Below are 23,472 nucleotides of genomic sequence, written 5' to 3'. Positions count from 1 at the left end.
GAAGTGGACCACCTGGTACATCTAGGCTCCAAACTATTGGGATGATGGAGACGTTCAAATCCGGACCCAAATCTATTTATGGTATTATTTAAGCACCTACAATGGGTCGAGCACTTCTCCATTGCCCCATCCCTCTAATGTGAGATCCTCATGGCCCTGTGGAGAGAGCCCGGGACCTGGGAGTCAGAAGAACCTGGGTTCTATGCCCGGCTGTGCCATTTGTCTGTTGTGTGACCTCTGGCAAGTCGCTTAACTTTTCTGTACCTGTTTCCTCATCTGTAAAATGAGGATTAAGACTGTGAGCCTCATGTGGTAATAGGACTGTGTCCAACCTGATCAGCTTCTATCTATCCAAGTGCTGAGAACAGTGTGTGACACATAGTAAGCACTTAACAAATACCATTATTATTATTATTATTATTATTGTTCATGTTACAACTGACTCAGCAATCAACCCAGATTGATTCCTTCCCTGCCTGTTCTCCCACTAAGAGGGTATCCTGATGGACAAATACATTTCAGCCATCTTTTCTAGTGGCCAGGCATAGATATTTATCATTCACCCTGGGGGTGGAGAAGACTGGCTATTTCCAAGGCTAAATTACCCTCAGAGTTCACTTCACCGACAGCTGGGGGATGGAGGTGGTGAGAGGGTGTCTGAAGTAGGTAGGCTTAGGCCCCTATCACAGTACTGGCTAATCAGTGGTTGGAAAAACGCAGAAAGATCCAGGCGAACTGGTAGATTTCAAAAACAATGAGCACATTTATTCTCCTTCCAGTTTCAATGTCCAGGTGCTACAGTAACAGGTTTTCATTGAGCTGAGGAGAGAAAACTTTCTCCGCATTGTGCAAATCATTTCATTCTTCCAAAGCCCCAGGGGTGGCATCATCATCAATTCAGAGAAAGCACTCTCTGAGGGCAGGGCCCGCAGCTGGGCTCTTGCCCAGGGTGATGGGACTGATGGAAGATGGAGCATGGCTTGGATACCGTGGTCAGGTTGAGACGGAACCAGCTCCCCGGCATCCTGGGCATCTCCCGGGCATCCTGCTGGATGTGGCCGCCCAGTCCACCCAGGCATATGAGGTCAGTCCCAGGACACCATGGCAGGAGTCACGGCCTCTGGCTCCTGGGCGACAGTGCATGCTGGGACGTCAGGAGCTAAAGACCCGCTGAGGGGGGCAGGGGTAAGGCTGGACCATGGGACGGAATGGAACAGGATGATTTGGGGGAGAGGGGTTGAGGCCACGGTCAAATGGGGAAAACTTTCTCCTGGCATAAAAAGAACACAATGAAACGGGAAGGGACGGGGTACACCACTCAAATTGCTTCGGACTCATTCCACGGAGGGTAGAGGGAGTCCTAAAGGATTTGGGAGTGGGGGGGTCACCAACACACAATATCAAAATCCAAACTCCCAGTGTAACAACATACTTGTTCAAGACACAAGACCTTGGACTCTCAGTAAAGAAGGCAGGTTTCAGGGACACCCAAAGGAAGATTACTAAGGCAAAAACTGGAGTAGAGGAGGGTCCCTGGAGGGATCCTTCCATCCAAATGTCCAGAGTCATAGGTGAGGATGCAGGGTGACCCTGGAATCTACCCAGCACGGGCCAACAGCTTCTCATGCGGTGGCCCCGGAGGGTTCCTGGGGGCAGCTATTCTGGTGGTCCGGACAGAGGGCTCCCTTCGGTAGGGCCCCGTGACAGGCTGCAGAGGGCCCGGCCCCACCAACTAAAGCTTGCGGAAGCTTCTTCGCCCAATCCACCTGGCCAGCGGCAATGAAGGCATGCAAATTATTAGGTTGAGAAAGCCGGGTGGTGCTCAACTTTCCTAAGTGCAGCGCAGGAATGGAGAAGAGGAGGTTAGGAAAGAGGGTGAGTCTTGGTGCTATAGTCAAAAGAGCAGAAAATGAAAAGCAGAGCTTACTTGTTGATGTTTGCAAGATAAATATCAGCTACATGCCCCCCACTGGGACAGCTGGCCCCCGCTCGGGCTGTCACCTTTTCTTCAGGTGGCTCAGAAATGACCTCAATCTCGGACTTGGGGCTTGACCTCTCCGTGATCCCGTCCTCGCTGGGGAAATGGGGCAGGAGGGCAGAGAGGAGGGAAAAAACAACAACAACAACAACAACAACACAAAGAGCAGCGTTAAATCAGTAAGACATACACCCAAACCCTGCCAGTTCCCCAGCTCTGAGGCCCCTGGGGGGGCACTTTGCTCCCTTTATTCAGCCCCTCTCCACAGCACTTATGCATATAGCTCTAATTTATTTATATTAATATCTGTCTCCCCCTCTAGACTGCAGACTCGTCGTGGGCAGGGAATGTGCCTGATTGTTATATTGTACTCTCCCAAGCGCTTAGTACAGTGCTCTGCACACAGTAAGTGCCCAATAAATATGATTGAGCGAGTGAATAAGGAAGGGCTGGGTCAGATCTGGACCCCGTAGGACCCCAGGTGCCTCTGGATTGCTCTGCAGGATCCAGCTGGGAAACTTGGATCCACGCCTTTCCACAGTACACTGTCTTCATTAAACCTTCTAAGTGGCTGCAGGACTGGCTCAGTGCCGGGCCTCCCTTAGCCACTCATTCATTGTGGTATTTATTGAGTGCTAACTGCATGCAGAGCACTGTACTAAGTGCTTGGGAGAGTACAATAGAACCTGTATAACAAACGGGCCAGGAAGGGTCAAATCTTCAGGGAGCTTTGGGGACGCTGGCATCAAGTTAGGGGACCCACTCTTCATCGCGGCCTGACTAGTCAGGCCCTGAGTTTTAAGTCACCTCCCAGGTCTCTCTCCCGGCCCCTCTGGCTACTAAGCAAATACGTGGGGCGCCCAAGAAGCCCCTTCTCCCTCATCTTCTGCATGATTCTGACGTGAAGTCTTTATGCTAAATGTGGAAGGGGGTCATCCAAGCCCAGATTTGCCACATTCTCAACCTAGAGGGAGGGCTCTCCTGCAGAAAAGTTGGGGAGAGAGAGGCTCACTTAGGATAACCACCTTTAAGAAATAATATTAAGGAAAGGACTAAATGTGCCTGTTTATTGTTATATTGTACTCTCCCAAGCGCTTAGTACAATGCTCTTCACACATTAAGCACTCAATAAATATGACTGAGTGAATGAATTATGAAGGATTGGGTCAGGTGGCACAGCTGGGGGTGGGTGGAAAGTCAAGGCAAACATGTCGACTGGGGCTAAATGAGGGGAGTCCTTCAACCTGGAGTTCAGAGTGGGAAGAGGTGGGCAGGGGTATCTTTAACCCCCACCCCCACATCCCAAAACCAGTATCCCCTCCCTATCCCTCAACATCCCCAAATCCTTTAGTATGCTCCCATCTGATAACGCTGTTCTGGGTAAGACTCGAGATTCCTCACACTCCTGGATTACTACACTCAAAAAACGTATGGTCATTTACTGTGGAACTGGCAGTCGGAGACCCCTCCACTCTCCCTCCAAGATCCTTCTATGACCTAGTCAGAGGGACTTTTCATTCATCAGAAGAAAACGCCCATGGATTCACTGGGATGGATCCTGACAGGATAGCTAATAAATGCAAAAGGTTGCCAGTCTTTAGCCTAATTCCCAGCCCAGTCTCCCTGAAGAAAGGAATCCCAGCTCTGCCACTTGTCAGCTGTGTGACTGTGGGCAAGTCACTTCACTTCTCGGTGCCTCAGTTACCTCATCTGTAAAATGGGGATTAAGACTGTGAGCCCCACGTGGGACAGTCTGATTCCCCTGTGTCTACCCCAGCGCTTAGAACAGTGCTCTGCACATAGTAAGCGCTTAACAAATACCAACATTATTAATGAAATCAGTGCCAAAGGCCTTCATTTGGCAGGACCTGTTGCCCTCTACGAGTGAAGGATGGCCGCAAGATTGAGAGACTTGGCCCCAACCTTCCGTCAGGCTTGTCTGAGTGGAGGTGAAAACCTGGGTTCTGAACCTTGCCTAGCACTCTCTAAACTGTAAGCTCTTTGTAGGCAGGGAATGTGTCTATTGTTACTCTCAACTCTCCCAAGCACTTAGTACAGTGCTCTGCATGCAGCAAGCACTCAATAAATAAAACTGACTGACTGATTTTAATTCTCTACAAAGAGCACTGATGTTCTCTTAAGGACTTAATCAATCAATGTTATTTATTGAATCTTTACTATATGCAGAGCACCGTTCTAAGCGCTTGGGAGAGTACAAAAGAATTAACTACATATCGTTAGACTCTATTCTTTCCCCTATCATAATTTATTTTAATGTCTGTCTCCCCCTGTAGACTCTAAGCTTGTTGTGGGCAGGGATTGCATCTACCAATTCAACTGTATTGTATTATCCCAAACGCTAAGTACAGTGCTCGGAACAGCGCTCAGTAAATACTTTTGACTGACTGATGGATGTCACTTGTCCTAGACTGACGGTTGAGTTAGTGTCCATCCGGAGTCAGCCTGAGGTGCATATCCCAAGCACCTGAACTTAAAGCTCAGCCTCGACCGGCCTACACGCTCCCCGAGGCCCCAACATACGTGTCTTGGACCACGATGTACTGATGGGGGATGAGTCCGTCGATCCCATTATGCCTCCCCTCCCACCAGTCATCTGAAGCTCGGTGATGGAGCATAAGAGACGCCCCCTTCTTAAAGGACAACTCCCGGGGTGTCCGGCCAATGTAGTCAAATTTGGCGATGGCTTCAATTGGCTCGCCGTCTGGAAGAGACAAGGAGGGAACAAACAAAATTTAGCTTGAAGGACTCAGAGAAACTCCAGTTCTCCCAGCCACATACAATTCTGAGATGAAGGGTCAGTGTCTCTGGTCACTGTCAGGGAGGAGCCAGAGGGACAAATGGCTATGAAAGGTCCTGGGCTGCAGGAAGAATGACCATGGGAAGCAGTGTGGTCTAGTGGAAAGAGCACAGCCTGGGAGTCTGAGGACCTGGGTTCTAATCCCGCTTTGCCGCTTACCTGCTGTGTGACCTCAGGCAAGTCACAACTTCTCTGTACCTCAGTTCTCTCATCTGCAAAATGGGGATTCAAAACCTGTTCTTCTTCCTACTTGGGCTGTGAGCCCCGTATGGGGCCTGATGATCTTGTATCTACACCAGCAGCTAGTACGAACTTCTCATATTCCCATCCACACCCTGTCCTCTCTGTGGCTTTCCCATCACAGTAAGCAGCACCATTTTCCTCCCTGTCTCACAAGCCTATAACCTTGGCATTATCCTTAACTTTTCTCTCTCATTCAACCCTCGTATTCAATCTGTTATCAAATCCTGTCAGTTCATCCTTCTCAGCATCAATAAAATCCACCATTTCCTCTCCATCCAAACTATCATGTAAATCCAAGCATTTACCCCAGCCCACCTCGATTACTTAGAAGCAGCATGGCCTAGTGGATAGAGCTCTGGACCCTGGGCTCCTGATGTCTGTGTCCTAGCACAGCAGTCTGCTCTCTAGGTGGTTTCTGGCACTCAAAGAAGCAATGTGGCCCAGTGGATAGAGCACGGGCCTGGGAGTCAGAAGGATCTGAGTTCTAATCCTAGCTCTGCCACTTAACTGCTGGGTGAGTTTGGACAAATCACTTCATTCTCGGTGCCTCAGTTACCTCATTTCTATAATGAGGATTATGAATTGGAGCCCCATGTGGGAGAGGGACAGAATCCAACTTGATTATCTTGTATCTACCCCAGTGCTTAGAACAGTACCTGGCACAAAGTAAGCACTTAAATACAATTAAAGAAAAAAAAGATTGACCAAAAATACCCATTTCACCCTTGATTCCTAAAAATACTGCATCTCTACAGCTAAGGCGAAGGGTGATGTGGACTGCTGGGGAGGGGAAAGAAATTCCCTGGCTGGCTGGATCCTAGTAAATCAGCTCTCCCGCCAAGGGGCCCCGAGCCCACAACTGAACCTCCCACATATCAAGCTACCCTGGCCTGCTCAGAACGCGCATGTTTTCACTTTGGAAAGAGTCGATTTTTCCAGGCGGCAGGCGCAGGAGCCTGTGGTTACTGCTTCTTGGCTCAGGTTTCCCTCTTCGTTTTGCTTCTGTTTGGGCCTTGGCAGCAGTTCTTCCATTCCTTTTTTTTTTTAAAAAAAAACCCCAAAAAACGAGCTCTCCATTTCTTTGGAATCTCATTCCTGATGCACACAGTGGGCCAGGCTTTGGAAAAACTGGGGAGTGGGGCTCTGAGGCAACTCCTTTGTTTCCTCTCCCCCAGCAGGTAATAGGATGTCCCAGAAGGACTACCCTTAGATAGGTCCGGGCCTCAAGGACACACGTTTCCAGATCCTGGGCAAAGGCAAGCAAGGCTTGGACTTCCCAGCCCACCACGGGCCGCTTCTGTCCTGGTATGGATTCCCTGCTGAAGAAGGAGAGGGAGCACGGGCCTTCAGCTGTCAATTAGGTAGGCCCCTCGATGGGGGAGATGATTTATTAGGATCCAGCCATCCATGGTATTTCTTCCTCTCCTTTCCAAAAAGTCCCCCAAAGTCCCCAGGATCTTTGTAGCTCCAGAGGTCTCAGGAATGGGGAAATAGTAGCATGAGAGAAGTTGCTTAAGTTTCTCCAACACCCCCCCTCCTCCACACTATTAAACAATTAATTGATGGACTTTATTGAGTGCTATTTGCAGAACAATAAACTAAGCATTCAGGAGGGTACAATGTAACAGAATTAGTAGACATGTTCCTTGCCCAGAACAAGCTTTTAGTCTAGTGTGGGTATTCCCGACCCCTTCCTAGTCTTTCTCCTGCTTCCCTGCTATTTCTCAAGAAGAAGTCTCCCACCTAACTTCTAACTCTACCCCCTTAACTGTACCATGACTCTCTACCCATTCATCTCCTAAAAGCACGGGTCTCCACTCTTTTCCCCTTCTTCAATGCAACCCCTCACTCTGTCGGCTCCTCCCTTCTGCCTTCAAACATGCTCAAGTCTTCCCAAAACTTACCAAGCCCTCCCTCTATCCCACAGCCCCTCTCCATCTATTGCCCCCATTCCCCACTCCATTTCCTCTCCAGGCTCCTGGAATGGGTCATTTATATCCCTCACCTTCACTTTCTCTCCACCAACTCTTCTGGACCCATGATGTTCAGGCTTTCAATCTTTTTGCTCCTCGGAGAATGAGCTCTCTAAGGTCTCTGATGACCTCCTTAAAGTCATATCCAATGTACTCTACTCTGTCGTAATCATCCTAGACCTCTTAGATTCCTTTTATAATGTTCACCACTCCCTCCTCCTCGAAACATTTTCTGGCCTTGGATTTGCAGACATGGCACTAACCTGGCTCCCCTTCTACCTCTCTAACTGCTTCTTCTAAGTTTCCTTCGCTTGGTCCTTTTCCACCTTTCATCCCATTGCTGTCAGAGCAATGACACTCTTCTTGCACTAGGCCCAATTTTGGGAGCCTAATCTTCTCTCATGGTTCGAGATACCACCTCCAGGTGGACACCTCCCAAATTAACCTCCCTCTCCCTGATCTCTCATCTCATCTCTCACCTGCAATCCTACCTCTTCACTTGATGTCCTGTCAGCACCTCAAACTGAACGTCTAAAACCAAACTTCTCATCTTCCCTTTATCCTGAGTCAATAACTTCAATATCCTTCCTGCCTCAGAAATCTGTAGCCTCAACATCAGCAAGGCTGAGTGGAAAAAGCATAGCCTGGGAGTCAGAGGACCTGGGTTCTAATCCCGGCTCTGAGACTGAACTGGTGGGTGACCATGGGCAAGTCACTTCACTGATTTGTGCCTCGGCTTCCTCTGTAAAATGGGGATTCAATACCTGTTCTCCTTTCCTTTAGACTGGGAGTCACTTCTGGGATAGAAACTGTGTCTGACTTGATTATCTCATATCTTCCCCAGAGCGTAGTACAGTGCTTGGCACACAGTAAGAGCTTAACGAATACCATTATCATCATCATCATCATTATCCTTGATTTCTTCCTCTCTTTCACAATTCTCAAATTCTCACATCAAATCCTGCTGGTTCGTCTTACTTAACGTATCTTAGATCTGTCTCTTCCTCTCTAACTTTGGTTCAAGTACTGGTCATATGGTGAGTAGGCTATTGAATCAGACTTCACCGATCGCTCCGCCTGCCTCTCCCTTCTGTACTTTATGCTGCCACACTCGTCAGCTTCTTGAAGCTTCACTTGCCGCAGATCTTTCTGTTCCTCAAAACCCTCCACTGGCTCCCCGGGTCCTTCTACATGAACCCAAAAACCTCCTGGATTGGTTGGCTGCAAGGCTCTCCAATCACTCACCCCAGTTTACACATCTGCTCTCTTCATTTCTACTCTCCAATTCACTCTCTTGATTCCTCAAAGCTTAAGCTAGTGTTCCCCCTTCTCGATTCCCCTAACCCCACCCCCCCGACTCAGTTTCTCTGGCTTGGAACTCTTTTCCTTCCCAAATCATACACACCTCCCAAATCAGACAGACCACAACCCTCTCCTATTCAGGCCCCCCTCCACCAATATGTCTTCCCTGTTTAATTTTCCAGCATCCCAAATCGAATGAACCCATCTGTCATCTCTAGCATGTCCATATTTACTTATACCCACCCTTGGCACATACACACACATACATATACACAAAGCATATATGTATTTATTCAACTGTACATTTAATGACTGAATTGTTACACTTGGAGTATTTTTATATCTGCCTCCCCCCTTATAGTGTAAACTCCTTGTTGGAGGGTATATGTCACCTCCACCTGCTGGTTTGGTTCTTCACAAGTGCTTGGTACAATGCACTGCACCAAGTGGGTGCTCAATAAATGCTATTACTGTCTTCGCTATGAAGCGGTATCACTAGAATAGCCAGACAGGTGCCTCCCCTACGATCCCCTTGACAGCACAATGGACCGAAATTTAGGGTAGCTTGTTATGGACAAGGGAGTGTATCCACCAACTCTCTTGTACTGTACTCTCCCAAGCGCTTAGTACAGTGCTCTGTACATAGTAAGCCCTCAGAAAATACATCATTTTACCTTCCCCATCTTTATTTCACGTGATTCTGGCTCCATCTCTAGAGTAAGGCAGCCATAAGCAGCTGAGGGATGTGCCCTCTACCATCACCTGAAGGTGACACACACATACACACACACTCCTCCCCTCCCCACACACTCCTGAGGACATCCTCTCTATCCCTCATACTTCTTTGCCCTAAACTTTTTGAATGATTTAATGTGAAGAACAAGGAAGACTAGTCTAGACTGAGAGCTCGTTGTGGGAAGGGAACGTGTCTATCAACTTTGTTATACTGTACTCTCCCAAGTGCTTACTGTAGTGCTCTACACATCATAAGTGCTCCATAAATATGATTGATTGAAAAAGGAATTCAAAGCTGCCTAGGTGCCCCAGTCCCAGGGCAGGAATTCCTGCCATTAATGAACACAAACAATCACTCAACACACTCCTTCTACTAATGGAGGTAAAGTACCCCTGTTCAGGGGTGGCTTGAAGAGTTTTCACCTTTCCCAAAGAAAACTACACTAAGGGGCCCCAAAACAGGTAACTGTACCCTGCTACAGTTCAAATATGTATTGTTAAGACCCAGATTTTTCTCTCCTGAAGCTCACCACTGGAGAGGGCTGTTTGACTGGAAGGGTGGGAGGGAAGAAAAAAGAAATGGTGACTGTCCATAAGTAAGGAAAACGAACTGGGATGAAGGAATCTCCTTTCTGAAAAAGACCTCCAAGGAAGAGAATTCACATAACTAAACACCCTCTCTGCTCTCTGGGTCCATCTAGACTGGGAGCCCGTTGATGGGTAGGGATAGTCTCTATGTGTTGCCGAACCGTACTTCCCAAGCGCTTAGTACAGTGTTCTGCGCACAGTAAGCGCTCAATAAATACAATTGAATGAATGAACTGACCAGGAAGTGGACATACATACCATCGTCACTAGCATGGTGCTCTGCTGTGATATCCTGGGAGGAATCTTCGACTGAGGCCGTCTCACCATGTGGACTGTCACTGCAGTGGAAGATAATCAAAACCAAAAAAGCACTTTGTAGAGGATGAAAGGTCACTCAGCATCATAAGGGCAGGGGGAAGGGATAGGGCAGGTCACTTGTAGTCCTAGATTCCGAAAATCCTGTATGGTTCCGCTCCAGGGATGTCGGTCTAGGTGCTATTCCGCTTAGTCTGTGTGGTCTCACCTGTCTGCCCACCTCTCCTTCCCTATGTTCGTGCCTTCCTGTCTGTGCCTTTCAGTTTCTTTCCTGTCACCTTCTCTCACCATACGCATAGACCACTGACCCTGCTGGTGGTAGTGGTTCCCTTTACAAGCTGGAAAAAAATTGTCCCCGTTATTATTATGGTATTTGTTAAGCCCTTACTATGTGCCAGGTACTTACTATACTAAGCACTAGGGTGGATACAAGCAAATCAGGTTGGACACAGTCCCTGTCCTGCATAGGGGTCACAGTCTGAATCCCTGTTTTACAAATGAGGTAACTGAGGCACAAAGAAGTGATTTGCCCAAGGCCATACAGCGGACAAGTGGTGGAGTCATGCCAGAGACCATTTTATCTAACCCCAGAGCATCACAGACCCATTTTCCCTTCGGGATGTGGAAACACGCAGAAAAGACAAGAGAGAAAGGGAAGTAGTTCATTCTTGAGACTAGCAGACTGAATGAATATTACATGCTGCCCAATATGGACTGATTCAGGAGGTGATTATCCCATTGATGGATTCTCCTTTCTCCTCGTGCCTACTGGCCATTTCCTTTCTCATTAGCAACTCTTCTCTGGGGTGGGAATGGGAGGAGGGAGCTGGGGAGGATGATGAGAACTCTCAATAGTCTATCTTACTCGTGACACACTTTAGAAATATATTTGGTGTTGGAGGAAGTTAAAGCTGTTAGCTAAAACAGAATGTTTTGATTATTAAGGATTTAAATCCTTGGGCCTCTTGGAAAAAATAAATATGTTCTTCAGCATTGATGGATAATCAATTGTACAGTTAAATATTTATTTTACTTGCTGTCTACTTCCCTCCATGAGAGTATAAGTAAGCTCATTATGGGCAGGGAACATGACTGCTAATTCCCTTGTTCTCGCCCAAGTGCTTAGAACATTGCTCTGCACACAGTAAGAGCTCAATAAATTCCACTGATTGATTGATTGTGGTCAGGCACTGTGTTTCAAGCTTCTGTTGTACTTTCCCAAATGCTTAGTACAGTTCACTCAATCTAGTGGGTACTCAATATATACTATTACTACTACAGTTACTTAAAATGCTCATGTGATCTCCAGCCCCATTTGTATGAGTTGACTGGGTATTTATCTAACCACTGCCCCTGACCTCAGTTCTGAGTAATGGGCATGGATGCGGGTTGCCGAGCTGAACAAAACACCAGTCACCCCCCAGGAGGAGAAGCAGAAGAGACCAGGTTTATTTTTTAACTTTTGGCTTTTGAAAAAGTAAAACTCCTGCCCAGAAGTGCAGGAGAGACTGGAAAATGAATGGCACTGCCCAAGAAGACCCTACAGAGGTTAGTTGTGGCAACTGAAGGAGAGATCTTTTGCTTCTGGCTTTAAGACTGCAAGCTTTCCACTTCTTCTGTCCCCGCAATATCCTCTTCACTTTCCAACCACTGGATCACAGGGAAAATGGCCCATTCCCCTTTTCCTCCAAGCTACATTTCCACCAGCACCATATGGAACAAGCTAGGATTAAGCAGACTTTCTAGAGCTAGAGAGGACTCACATCTTCACAAAGCAATAGTATGATGGGCCAGGATGACAAGGCAACTGTAGGGGAGTTTGCCAAAGCCTTGAGATTTTCCTTTCAGACACAATGACTTCAGCATCACAGTAAAAAGCAGTGTGGTCTAGTGGAAAGAGTATGGGCTTGGAAGTCGGGAGATCTGGGTTCTCATCCTGGCTCTGCCATTTGTCTGTTGTGTGACCTTGGGCAAATCACTTCTCTGTGCTTCAGTTTCCTCAACTGTAAAATGGGGTTTCAATACTTTTTCTCCCTCCTACTTAGACTGTTGATTCCATGTGAGCCAAGGACTGTGTCTGACCTGATTGATTTGTATGTACCCCAGCGCTTAGGTGTTTGACACATAAGTGCTTAACAAATACCATAAGATAAAATGACTTCCCCTCTCCTGAGAGAGTCCTACTGCCCTTCCATCCCAGGAAAACAGTTTTGAAAATTCACATGTCTTTAACATTTGCCCTCACCTCATCCCTCTTTAACTAGGCCTACCGCCTACTCTTGCTTATCATTTCACTAGGCTCAGGGAACACCACCATCTCTTGGTAGCAAATACCCTCTGAACCACCCCCTTGAGACCCAAGTGCAATGAAAGCTACACAATGGGCACAGAAAGGACAGAGGCAAAGGCTTATCAAATTCTTATTAGGCCTGATGCCTGGGGTTATTTTCATTGTTATTGCAAGCTCTCAATCACCAACTCCTGCTGCAAATCTCTTCAAAGAGTACGTTTCTAAAGAAATACATAATTCAGCATCCCTCCATAGTAACAGACCAGAAAGTCCTCTGGGAATTTACAAATTTTAGAAAAGAAAACTAAGAGGGAGCTGAAGGGGAGAGGTGGGAAATGGCCTTGCCTCACAGTGCATAATAATAATAGTTATTATTATTATTGTTATGGTGTTCACTATGTGCCAAAGACTGTTCTTAGCACCGGGGCAGATATGAGTTAATCAGGTTGGTCACAAGTCCCTGTCCCACATGGGGGTCACACTATTATCCCCATTTTACAGATGAGGGAACTGATGCCTAGAAAAGTTAAGTGACTTGCCCAAGGTCACACAGCAGACAAGTAGCAGAGCTGGGATTAAAACCCATATCCCTCTGACTCCCAGGTCCATGCTCAATCCACTAAGCAATGTAAGGCAAGCATATGTCTAATGATTGTCAGCCCTTCTAATATTCAGTGGCTGCAATCCTCCTCCCTAGTATCCTCTCATTCACAGTAGTGACTCTGTGGCCCAGGGAAACTGGGATTATGGTTAAGGAATCCTATGGGGCAAGGTTTCAGGTAGAGAATGTCTGGTAAAATGGGCTATAGCACCAAGACTGCCATCATTACTTTTTTAGGGGTTGTTCTGAACCTCTGGCCCCCCATCTCAAAAATTCCATGGGATGCTGGATTATTGGGCCACCTTTGCCTACCATTTGGGATCCAGAGTTGATTGGCTTGGTTAGTTTGGCAAGCCCCTACTGCTTGCTGGGGCTGATCTAATTTTCTGGTTAAAAAAAAAATCAAAAACAAAAAAAAAACCACCCCAAAATACACACAATAAAGCACGATAAGCGTACGAGGGACCTATGACAATTTTCCTAGTAATACTAAATCTACTTGATGGGACACGTTTGTCAGTGAAACCACACAGATATTAAAGATTATGACAGCTGAGGCCCACACTGGGCCTGGATGTGCAAATAAACTTTTCTAGAACCTTTAAACTGTGACATTTGGTGTCATGCTCTTTTCCCATAGTATTGATGCCTTTCCAAACTCTCCTCTGAGGTGGTCTTCTGCTTTGGCAAGTCAACCCACATCAACCAAAGGCCTTGGACTTCCTATCCACTTTCTTCCTAAATCTTTCTCTGGTTCCTGCCCAGGTCCAATTTCTGAATTAGGACGTATTCAGTCCCTAGAGTCTAGTGGCTTCCTGAGAGCTCTTTATTTGACATAGGCAGAGTTGGAAGTTGGCAAATTATTTGCCCTGGAGGACCCTGGCAGTAGTATTTCTTTGGTTTGGATATTAACTTGAATTCCAGAGAATAGTAGGTAGAGTAGATAAAGTGGATAAAGCAAGGGCCACCTGCCTGCTGTGTGACCTTAGCTAAGTCACTTGCCTTCTTTATTTCAGTGACTTTGTTTCTTCACTGCAAAATGGGGATGTTCTCCTCCCTCCTTCTTAAGACTGTGAGCCCCCAGGGACTCTGACTTTGTCTTTACCCTAGCGCTTAGAACAGTGCTTGATGCATAGTAAGCACTTAACAAGTATCATGCAAAAAATCACTCAAGATCATTTAAGAAATAAAACCCACAGTTTCAAATACCGAGGCTCTTAAGGATTAAATGTGGCTGATTTTCCGGCAGGGGAGGTACTTGAGAAGGTAATCAAAATGGGCAAGTTATAGACTGAGGCATTGCCTTTCCTTTGCTGGTTCCCTTGTTGGACTATGTTTCCTGGAGAAGCTGGATCACTTCTCTGTTTATCTGAAAGAACTAGGAGAGATTGGACTCCTCTTTCTTTTCCCTCACCAGGTTGGGTTAGAAGGAGACCTGGAGGGGAAAAGGGAAAGGCAAAGCAAATCTTTCAACCACAGAATTTGATCAGTTCAAATTAGCAAGGGCAGATCCCAGAATGTGGAAAAACATATGAATTGGACCTCCTGGTCCAGCAGGAGGCTGCTACTGACCTCTGCTTGTGGGACATGGACTGTGTCCAACTCGATTAGTTTGTATCTACCCAGCACTTAGAACAGTGCCTGGCACATAGTAAGTGCTCAACAAATACCATAAAAGAAAAGGAGCTCTTTAATCCTGGCTCTGCCACTTGTCTGTTGTGTGACCTTGGGCAAGTCACTTGACATCTCTGTGCCCCAGTTACCTCAACTGTAAAATGGGGATTAAGACTGTGAGCCCCATGTGGGACAGGGACTGTGTCAAAGTGATTTGCTTGCATCCACCCCAGCGCTTAGTACAGTGCCTGGCACAGAATCAGTACTTAGCAAATGCCATCATTATTATTATTAATAAAATAATAATCACAGTACCTCAAAATGGGCAAACATGCCCCTCTCCTGCCCTCACCCAGTTCCTGGAAAAATCACTCAGTTTGCCCAGTTTTTCAGCAAAAAAGCAGGAAAGCCCAATTCCAAGACCAGGGTTATCCCGGATGTCACTGCCTTGCCCGTGAACGGGATTTGCCAAAGCCCCATTTGAATTCCTGGCCCGGGTCAATTCAATTTTTGCCTTCTCTCAGAGATGAAGAAGAGTGGAGCAGACCAAACAGGGCCTGAATTAAGTCACCAATTTCCCTTGGCCTCCCCTGTTCCAGATGACAGCAGTGGTGCTGGCTGAATGGCTTCCAGATGTTGTATTTGGATGGAATGAGGTGGCTTGTGTTTTTAGCTCTGGGGTGGGAAATTATGGATTTAGCTTTCAGCCTCTGGGTGGATAGGGAACCCTATGATGTAGGGGGTTAATAGGTTACCCAATTCAGCAAAAACCACTGGATACTAGTGCCCAAATGCCAAGGGTTAGCCCTCTTCAGTGAGCAGTCATTGGCATTAACCACATCTCACCATCTCCTCAAAAATCTCATCTATTTTTGACTCGGAAATTTCCTTGTTTCCTTAAACTCCCATTTTCTGATGTTTTCCCTCTGGAGCATTTCCCAAATAGTTTCTTCTCAATGGCTCTAAGCTACTCCCATGCACCCATTCCCAGTCTTCCCTCCTACCAGTAATCTTCCAGACTCCCTCCCCGGCTGTAGATGGGACCCTCCAGGTCCCGGGGTCCTGGGAAGACGTTCTCATGTTGGATGATGATGGTTTTGATCAGCTCGTTGACGTGAGCCTGGCAGGAGACCTGGTCATGGTCCTCGGGTACAGACATCAGCGTGGGCCCAAAGCAGATGGCGAGGTTGTACGGATCCATCATGTTCTCTTCACTGAACTGCGATAAACTGCAGGAGGCAGGGAAGGAAGGAGAAATGGGGTGAGGAGGAGAAAGGCGGCAGAGCAAGAAGCTAGAATTACAGGAGACAAACACACAGGCATGGTGTAGTGGATAGAGCACAGGCCTGGGAATCAGAAGGTCATGGATTCTAATTCCAGCTCCGCCACTTCTCTGCTGTGTGACCTTGGGCAGCTCACTTCACTTCTCTATGCCTCATTTACCTCAACTGTAAAATGGGGATTGAGACCGTGAACCCCACATGGGACAGGGACTGTGTCCAATCTGATTTGCTTGTATCCACCCCAGCACTTAGAACAGTGCCTGGCATATAGTAAGTGCTTAACAAATACCACAATTATTATCATTATTAAGACCTGCAAGCTTGGGGCCTGGCACTCCCCTCAGAGAAACGACCTTGGGTGACAACCTAGAAGTGTTGCTAAATCATCACTGAGCACCCAAGTTAGCCCACCCACCTGTAGCGGTGGCATTCAGTGGCCTGTTGGCCCTACACTGCCACTGCTGCCCTGCAGGGTAGGAGCAGAGTCACCATTGAGTGGCTCACAGCTCAACCCCGCTAGGATCTTCCCAGCAAACGATCATATTATTTGGGTTCTTTCCTTCCAAGGTCCTTTACCTTGTACTGCCTTACTTCCATCAAGAGGGCAGATCTCTTTTAGAAGCAACTAATGTGTAACAGACATTCAAGCTAGCCCTAGGCAGAGAGGTTAGGGATAGGGTTGAGGTGGGGGGAAACCTAAAAAGCTGCTGGATCCGATAAAAACTCATTTCTGAGTGATTTCCACTTCCAAAGAAAAGCTAACTGACTTAAATACTAGGTACCTAGTGACTCGAACCTGGAACATAGCCAAACTCAGGGGTAGATGAGGGGAAAAGAGGAGGGGGATAAATATCTGGGGGGAAGAAGCCCCTCAGCCCTTTTCATAGAGTTGGGGCTGAGCAATTCTGGAGACAGGAGGAGGGTTGGGGTCCAGAATCTAGGAACCAGGAGGACTGAGGTGCCTATCCCCAAGTCAGGGAAACGGTCATAGGGACTGGTAGTAGTTTCACCCTGGCAATCGGATATCCTGAGGAAGGTAAGTGGAGGGGGCAAACTTGAAACCTTGGATTCTCTGAGAGAGATTGAAGGGAATGGATGACAAGAAAGGGCAACAGGATGTTTGCAGGGGAGTAGAAAGAGTCCTGGGGAGTGAAAGTTTTATTTTTGTTTGTTTTTTAATCAAAGTATTATTATTACTGTACTTGTTAAGCACTTACTATGTGGCAAGCACTGTTCTAAGCGCTGGGGTAGGTAAAAGTGAGTCAGGGCAGACAGTGTCCCCATGCCTCATGGGGCTCACACTCTTAATCCCCATTTTACAGATGAGGCAACTGAGGGTCAGAGAAGTGAACTTCATTGCCCAAGGTCACATGGCAGACATATGTTTGTTATCTAACATTTAAAATCCTGTCAATTTTTCCACCAAACACCCAGTTAGAATGGGTGGAGGATGGAGGATGCCCTCCCCAGGGAAGCAGAGGCAGATGAGATGCCTCTAAGCTCCCTGTGGCCACCCAACCTTGGGAAGGATGACAGCTGGCTGAACTCTGGTGTCCCCTCACTGTCTGGGGTGCTTATCCAAATGGTGTAGTACTGGGGAGAAACTTCTCAGCGGCCCATGAAGAGGGACTGGCCCTGGAAAGCCATATTAAAAATCGCATCTCCTCCATGAGACCTGTCAATCAATCATATTAATAATAATAATAATAATGGCATTTGTTAAGTGCTTACTATGTGCCAAGCACTGTTCTAAGCACTGGCGGGTACAAGGTAATCAGGTTGTCCCACATGGGCTCACAGTCTTAATCCCCATTTTACAGATGAGGTAACTGAGGCACAGAGAAGTGAAGTGCCTAGCCCAAAGTCACACAGCTGATAAGTGGTGAAATTGGGTTTAGAACCCATGACCTCTGACTCCCAAGCCCATGCTCTTTCCCCTGAGCCACGCTGCTTCACTGTGTGCAGAGCACTGTAGCATGGCATAGTGGATAGAGCATGGGCCAGGAAGTCAGGTCATGGGTTCTAATCCCGGCTCAACCACATGTCTGCTGAATGATCGTGGGCAAGTCACTTCACTTCTCTGTGCCTCAGTTACCTCATCTGGAAAATGGGGATTGAGACTGTGAGCCCCATGTGGGATAGGGACTGCATCCAACCCGATTTGCTTGTAACCACCTCAGTGCTTAGTACAGTGCCTGGCACATAGCAAGCACTTTACAAATACCATAATTATTACTATTACAATATAACAGAGTTGGTTGACAAATTCCTTGACCACAAACAACTTCCCCGACTAGGCCTTCACTTCTTCTTGTCCCACTTCCTTCTGCGTCACTCTTGGATTTCCACCCTGTATTCATCCCTCCCTTAGGCCCAAAGCACTTATATTCATATCTAGAATTTATTTATTTTCATTAATGTCTGTCTCCCCCTCTACCCTGTAAGCGCACTGTGAGCAGGGCACGTGTCTAGCAACTACGTTATATTGTATTCTACCAAGTGTTTAATTCAGCGACACACAGTAAGCGCTCAATAAATATAACTGATTGATGATTCTTGGTGGAGATCTGTTTCTGGAAGGGAAACAACAGACGGCTTTAGGGTCCTGTGTATACAGTCTAGAGTCCCAACCTTCCTACAGTGACTCTGGGGGCTCTCTCTGCTGGGGAGCAGGGCTGAGAAGACCCCCAGACTGTCACATAATGCGACTCCTTTGAATTTTGCTAAAATCCTTTGACCCCTCTAGACTATCAGCTTGTTGTGGGCAGGGAATGTGTCTGTTACATTGCACTCTCTCAAGCGCTCAGCACAGTGCTCTGCACACACTGACCGACTGACGAGCACATCTAGGATTTATTAAAGAAAAGGTCAGCGGACTGTTCAGGTTCTGAGTGAGTTTCCTCGGGCTTCACACCGATGTAGCTGGGGATTTGTTGACCCTGGAAACTCCCCACTTGGATGGCAGCTGCCACAGTCACACCTCAGGCTTGGCCAAAGACCAGAGTCCTTTCCCGAGTCCCGTGGCTGCCGAGGCCCAGATGCTCCTCCCTGCCTTCCAGCCTGGGCCGGCACAAAAGGAGGGAGCTGGCTCTGGAGACACCCTTCTGAGCTGCCAGTTCCGCGTCTCCAGCGAAAAACAGAAGCCAGCAGCTGCCCATGCCAGATATCATCATCACGGACGGGTTCCTCCAGGAGCAACGGTGACCGTTGAGAGATCTTTGATGGGGAACAAGACAACCTGCTGTGGTTACTAATGCTGCCTTGGTACTCTGAATATGAACAATAAAAATCAAAACCTCAACAACTACAGTATTTTCTTGTACTGTGTCACTTCGAAGGGTTCCCAAGCCCCTATCTTAAGGGAGGATGGGTGAGGATTTGTAGTTGTGTAGGTTTCCAATGAGAGCACTGGGTTTGGCCTACAGAAACCCGCTACCACCCACATGATAGCAGACGCTTCGGAGGTTCCAGATGGAGGGAACTGGGTGTGAGAGTCTCTCAGCTCTTTGTTACAGTCCCTGCACATCACTCTTGGACCTACTCTCCTTCTCACCCCCCTTGCCTGGCACAAACTCTCAGATGATCCTGGATAGGAAAGCCGCCCACCTGAATTTGAAACTGGGTCCTGCCGGCTGGGGAAATTTTGGAGTTGGTTTATGGGAAGGCCAGAGTTGGTGATGAAGCTTATCATTTTATACGCTTCCCAACTTTCTCTTCCTCTCTCTCCCTCAAGCCCAAGTTGCAGTCAGTCTAAGCCTTCTAAGTGAATAAGCTTGGGGGAAAAAAAAAAAACCCCACAGCTCTCCAAAACCTCCTCCGTCTAGCCCTGAGCTATAGGGTTCGCTTCCTGGAGTACTGGCTAAGATGGAAGGTGAGGTGCACCCCAAGTCCTAAGGTTTGCCCCACCCCATTCTGTTGGGGTGTCAGTAGCAGGATGAGGAAGAGGTAGGTGGGAGGCCCCGACACAGCTAATGTTACCTGATTTGTCATTTTGCAATTGCCCTACACGGCTCTAACTCTGCCACATGTCTGCATCTATCCCACCACCGACCTTTTGCCCACGCCCTTTCTCTGGCCTGGAATGCCCTCGATCTTCATATCTGACAGACAATTACTTTCCCCACCTATAAAGCCTTAGTGATGGCACATCTCCACCCAGAGGTCTTCCCTGACTAAGCCCTCATTTCCTCTTCTCCCACTCCCTTCTGTGCCCCTTCTGTGATTTGCTCCCTTTATTCATCCCTCCCTCAGCCTCACAACACTTATGTACATACTGTAATTTATTTATTTATACTAATGCCTATCTCCCCATCTAGACTGTAAGCTTGTTGTGGGCAGGGAATGTGTCTACTGTGTCTTTTAAATTGTACTCTCCCAAGCGCTTAGTACAGTAGGCTTAGAACAGTCTGCATACTGTACGCACTCAATAAATACTATTGATTGATTGGTTAATTGCTGTGGGACTTCTTAACTTCTCCGTGTCTCAGTTACCTCATCTCTAAAATGGGGATTAAGATTGTGATCCCGTTATGGGTCGGGAACTGTGACCAATCTGACTAGCTTGTATCTAATCCAGCACTTGGTACAGTGTCTGGCACACAGTAAGTGCTTAACAAATACTAATAAAAAACAAAACAAAAAACCCAGCCTCAAGGGATCTAGGTCACAAACAAATCAAGAACAGAGTTTTCAAGGACAGCTAAAGGATCTTGGGTATGAGTGTGATGACCCCAAGAACTATAAGCTTTAGGCTTAAATGTTATACAGAATTCTCAGGTGGGGACAGAATTTGAGAGGCCATTTTGACCCCCTGCCTTTAGGAAGGCCCAGGTCTAAATCATCTCATTTTCCAAGAAGGATCTGTAAAAGGCCCCAAGTTTCTGAGTGGGCCACCAGAATGAACTACAAACCCAGGGGACTCCCCATCACCTAGCCACCAAGATTAAAGGGCACTGACCTCCATAGGCTAAGAACCAGAAGAAGCAACGGCTAATGAGATGTCGAGGCTTTATCATGAGGGTGGAAGCGAGCAGGGACAGAAAGATACTGAGGAATGATAACATTAATAATTGAAATGGAATCTCAGTCTCCTAAACAGGGAGCTGTCATGTGGTCACGGTATATTTTCAGAGAAGTAGGAGTCTTCATGACTCAGAAAAAAGGACAACAGACTCAATTTGGGAAAAGGTCAGGACACCTGGAATCCACACTAGACAAGGCGTTGCCCCAAGGGTCTCTGGGAATAGAGTGAACATCTGTCCAGAGCCCAAAAATGCAATGAAAGAAGAAGGGATCCTGCATTTTTGGCCTCAGCCTCTGCTTTGAAGAAATGTGGGTTTCAGGGCTTGACTCAGAGCTGCCAACTATTGCTGCATGTGACAGGAATGTACATAAACATCCCCCCCCCCCCCCCCCCCCGTCCTCCCACCAACCCCCTGGCTCCATGTTAACACTGAGATGGGCTTTTCCAACACCTGCTTTCAATTTGTTATTTTAGGCAACATTCTGGTTATGAATGCTGACTCGGAACTCTTGAAACCAAAAGACAAAAGCACCCCACTCCAAACTTGAACAATTACGGTATTTTTTTGCACTACGGCTGCCAGCCCAGAATTTCCACCCCTTCTACCTTAGGGCAGAAAATCTGGAAATGACAGTAGGATTTCATGGGCTGGTTGCCCGTCCATATCGTGCTTTAAATTTTAGTCTAAAAACGCTGGCAATTTGGCAAGCACAGGTGGTATTTCCTAGACTCTCTCTCCATCACTCTGCTCTTGCTGTGGCCCTTGAGGCAGGGTAACCAAACAGGTCCTGCCCTCTCCCCTAGGGAATCCAACCTGTACCATCTGAGACCCATCCACGTTGGAGAGACAATAAAAAGTTGCTTGGAAGAGATACTCTTTCTAAAGAGCAGTGGAAATGCCTGCAGATCCTTTGGACTGTAAGCTTGTTGTGGGCAGGGAATGTGTCTGTTTATTGTTATATTGTACTCTCCCAAGTGCTTTCAACAGTGCTCTGCACCCAATAAGTGCTCAATAAATACGACTGACTGACTACAAGACTCAAAATTTGGCAGCTTAGGGACATGCTAAACCAGTATCAGGGCCATCCCACTTCAGCAGTGAAACTGAGAGGAGTGTGGCCTAGTAGAACCTACATGGGCGTGGGAGTTAGAAAGACCTGGGTTCTAATACCAGCTTCACCATTTGCCTGCAGTGTGACCATGGGCAAGTGGCTTCACTTCTCTGGGTCTCCATTTGTAAAATGGAGATTAAGACTGTGAGCCCCAAGTGGGACATGGACCCCAATGCTTAGAACAGTGCCTGGCACATAGTAAGTGCTTAACAAATACCACAAAAACAACTTCAAGACTACTCTTGAGGAGACATTAGTGTGAGCAGAAACGAAGACTTCAGCCACTTCAAGAAGAAAGACCCACATAAGGTCAGGGCTCTGGGCCATGAAAACACATCTCTCAAACCTGGAGGTCCAGAATTGTGTCAACAGGAGGCTACTCACTGATTAAGGAAGGCAAAGAGGTATCGCATGACTATCAGAGTGGTTTTCGGCAGGACTAGAAGGACCTTGCGGATGTGGAGAGCTCTCTCCTGCAGGTTGTCCATGGCTGAAAAGGAAAAAAAAATTAACTTGGTTATCCCTTCCCCTCCAGATACTAAAAAGGCTCAGAACAACTCCACCATACCTGCAGGCAAGGTGAAAGTGAATGGGGAAGAGAGAGAAATAGGAAAGAGAAAGAAAAGAGAGTGAGATAAGGGAGAGAGAGAGAGAGAAAGAGAGAGAGAGAGAGAGAGAGAGAGAGAGAGAAAGAGACTGAAATAGCCCAGTATCAAAATGTGGAGAAAAGGGTAGGATCTATGCTTCTTAATCAGTTCTTTGACTGTAAGCTCCCCGAGGGAAGGGACCGCATTATATGCCTTTTCTGTAGTGTCTAGTTACTCTGACGAATCAGTCAATTATCCCTTTCCTCAATTCAGATTCCTTCCCACCTTCAAAATTGCTAAAGATTAAGCTCATCCACAAAGTCTTCCTGAGGAGTTCAATTACTACTCTCCTAGCATTTGTACAGCTTTGTAATTTACCTTCTGGTCATGAAGGAACTACCAGACGCTTGCCCCTTTAGCCTTGGATATGAGATAATCAGATTGGACACAGTCCCTGAACCACAAGGGGCTCACAGTCTAATGGACTGTGGAGGGAGGGAGATTTAATCCCCATTTTACAAATGAGGTAACTGAGGCACTAGCTAGGTGACTGTGACAAGATCATACAGCAGACAAGTTTGTCGTATTATATTTTCCCAACTGTACTTTCCCTAATCAATCCCAGCTCTGCTACTTGCCCTCTGTGTGACTTTCAGCAAATCACTTAACTTCTCCATGCCTCAATTTCCTCATCTGATAAATAGGTATTAAGAATGGGAGCCCCATGTGGGACATGGACTGCATCCAGCCTGATTATCTTGTATCTTTCCCAGCGCTTAGTACAGTCATGGCACATAGTAAGCACTTAACAAATACCATAAAACAAATAAACAATAACAATGACAAAAAACCCAAAGCCAGCAGACATGTTCCCTGCCCACAAGGAGCTTACAGTCTAGAGTGCAGGACACCTTGGCTAAGCAAAGCAGTTGGGGACAAGGCTGCCGAGCTCAGCCATGGGAGTTTCTACTGGGACAAAGTGGAGAAAGAGGTGGAGGCAACTCTATGCC

At 47.1% G+C, this 23,472-nt stretch overlaps 1 protein-coding gene across 4 annotated transcripts in view; it reads right to left on the bottom strand.

Annotated features, from left to right (window-relative positions):
• SRGAP2 (SLIT-ROBO Rho GTPase activating protein 2) overlaps window positions 1–23,472 on the bottom strand; it is a 278,328-nt gene that overhangs the window by 8,115 nt on the left and 246,741 nt on the right. The window contains exons 16-21 of one of the 4 annotated variants that reach the window (XM_007670248.2): window positions 22,260–22,365; window positions 15,462–15,686; window positions 9,896–9,975; window positions 4,520–4,700; window positions 1,928–2,074; window positions 737–1,831 (exon numbers count right to left, since the gene is read on the bottom strand). In XM_007670248.2, the coding sequence (XP_007668438.1) occupies window positions 1,798–1,831; window positions 1,928–2,074; window positions 4,520–4,700; window positions 9,896–9,975; window positions 15,462–15,686; window positions 22,260–22,365 (773 nt within the window). In that variant the 3' untranslated portion in view covers window positions 737–1,797. Of the gene's footprint in view, window positions 1–736; window positions 1,832–1,927; window positions 2,075–4,519; window positions 4,701–9,895; window positions 9,976–15,461; window positions 15,687–22,259; window positions 22,366–23,472 lie in introns of those variants that run through there. The other 3 variants (XM_007670255.2, XM_007670239.2, XM_029068496.1) reach the window with 3 other exon arrangements.

The sequence above is a fragment of the Ornithorhynchus anatinus genome, chromosome 7, assembly GCF_004115215.2.
Source record: "Ornithorhynchus anatinus isolate Pmale09 chromosome 7, mOrnAna1.pri.v4, whole genome shotgun sequence".
Classification (NCBI taxonomy): Eukaryota; Metazoa; Chordata; class Mammalia; order Monotremata; family Ornithorhynchidae; genus Ornithorhynchus; species Ornithorhynchus anatinus.
This window is presented reverse-complemented; position numbering and strand designations above follow the sequence as displayed.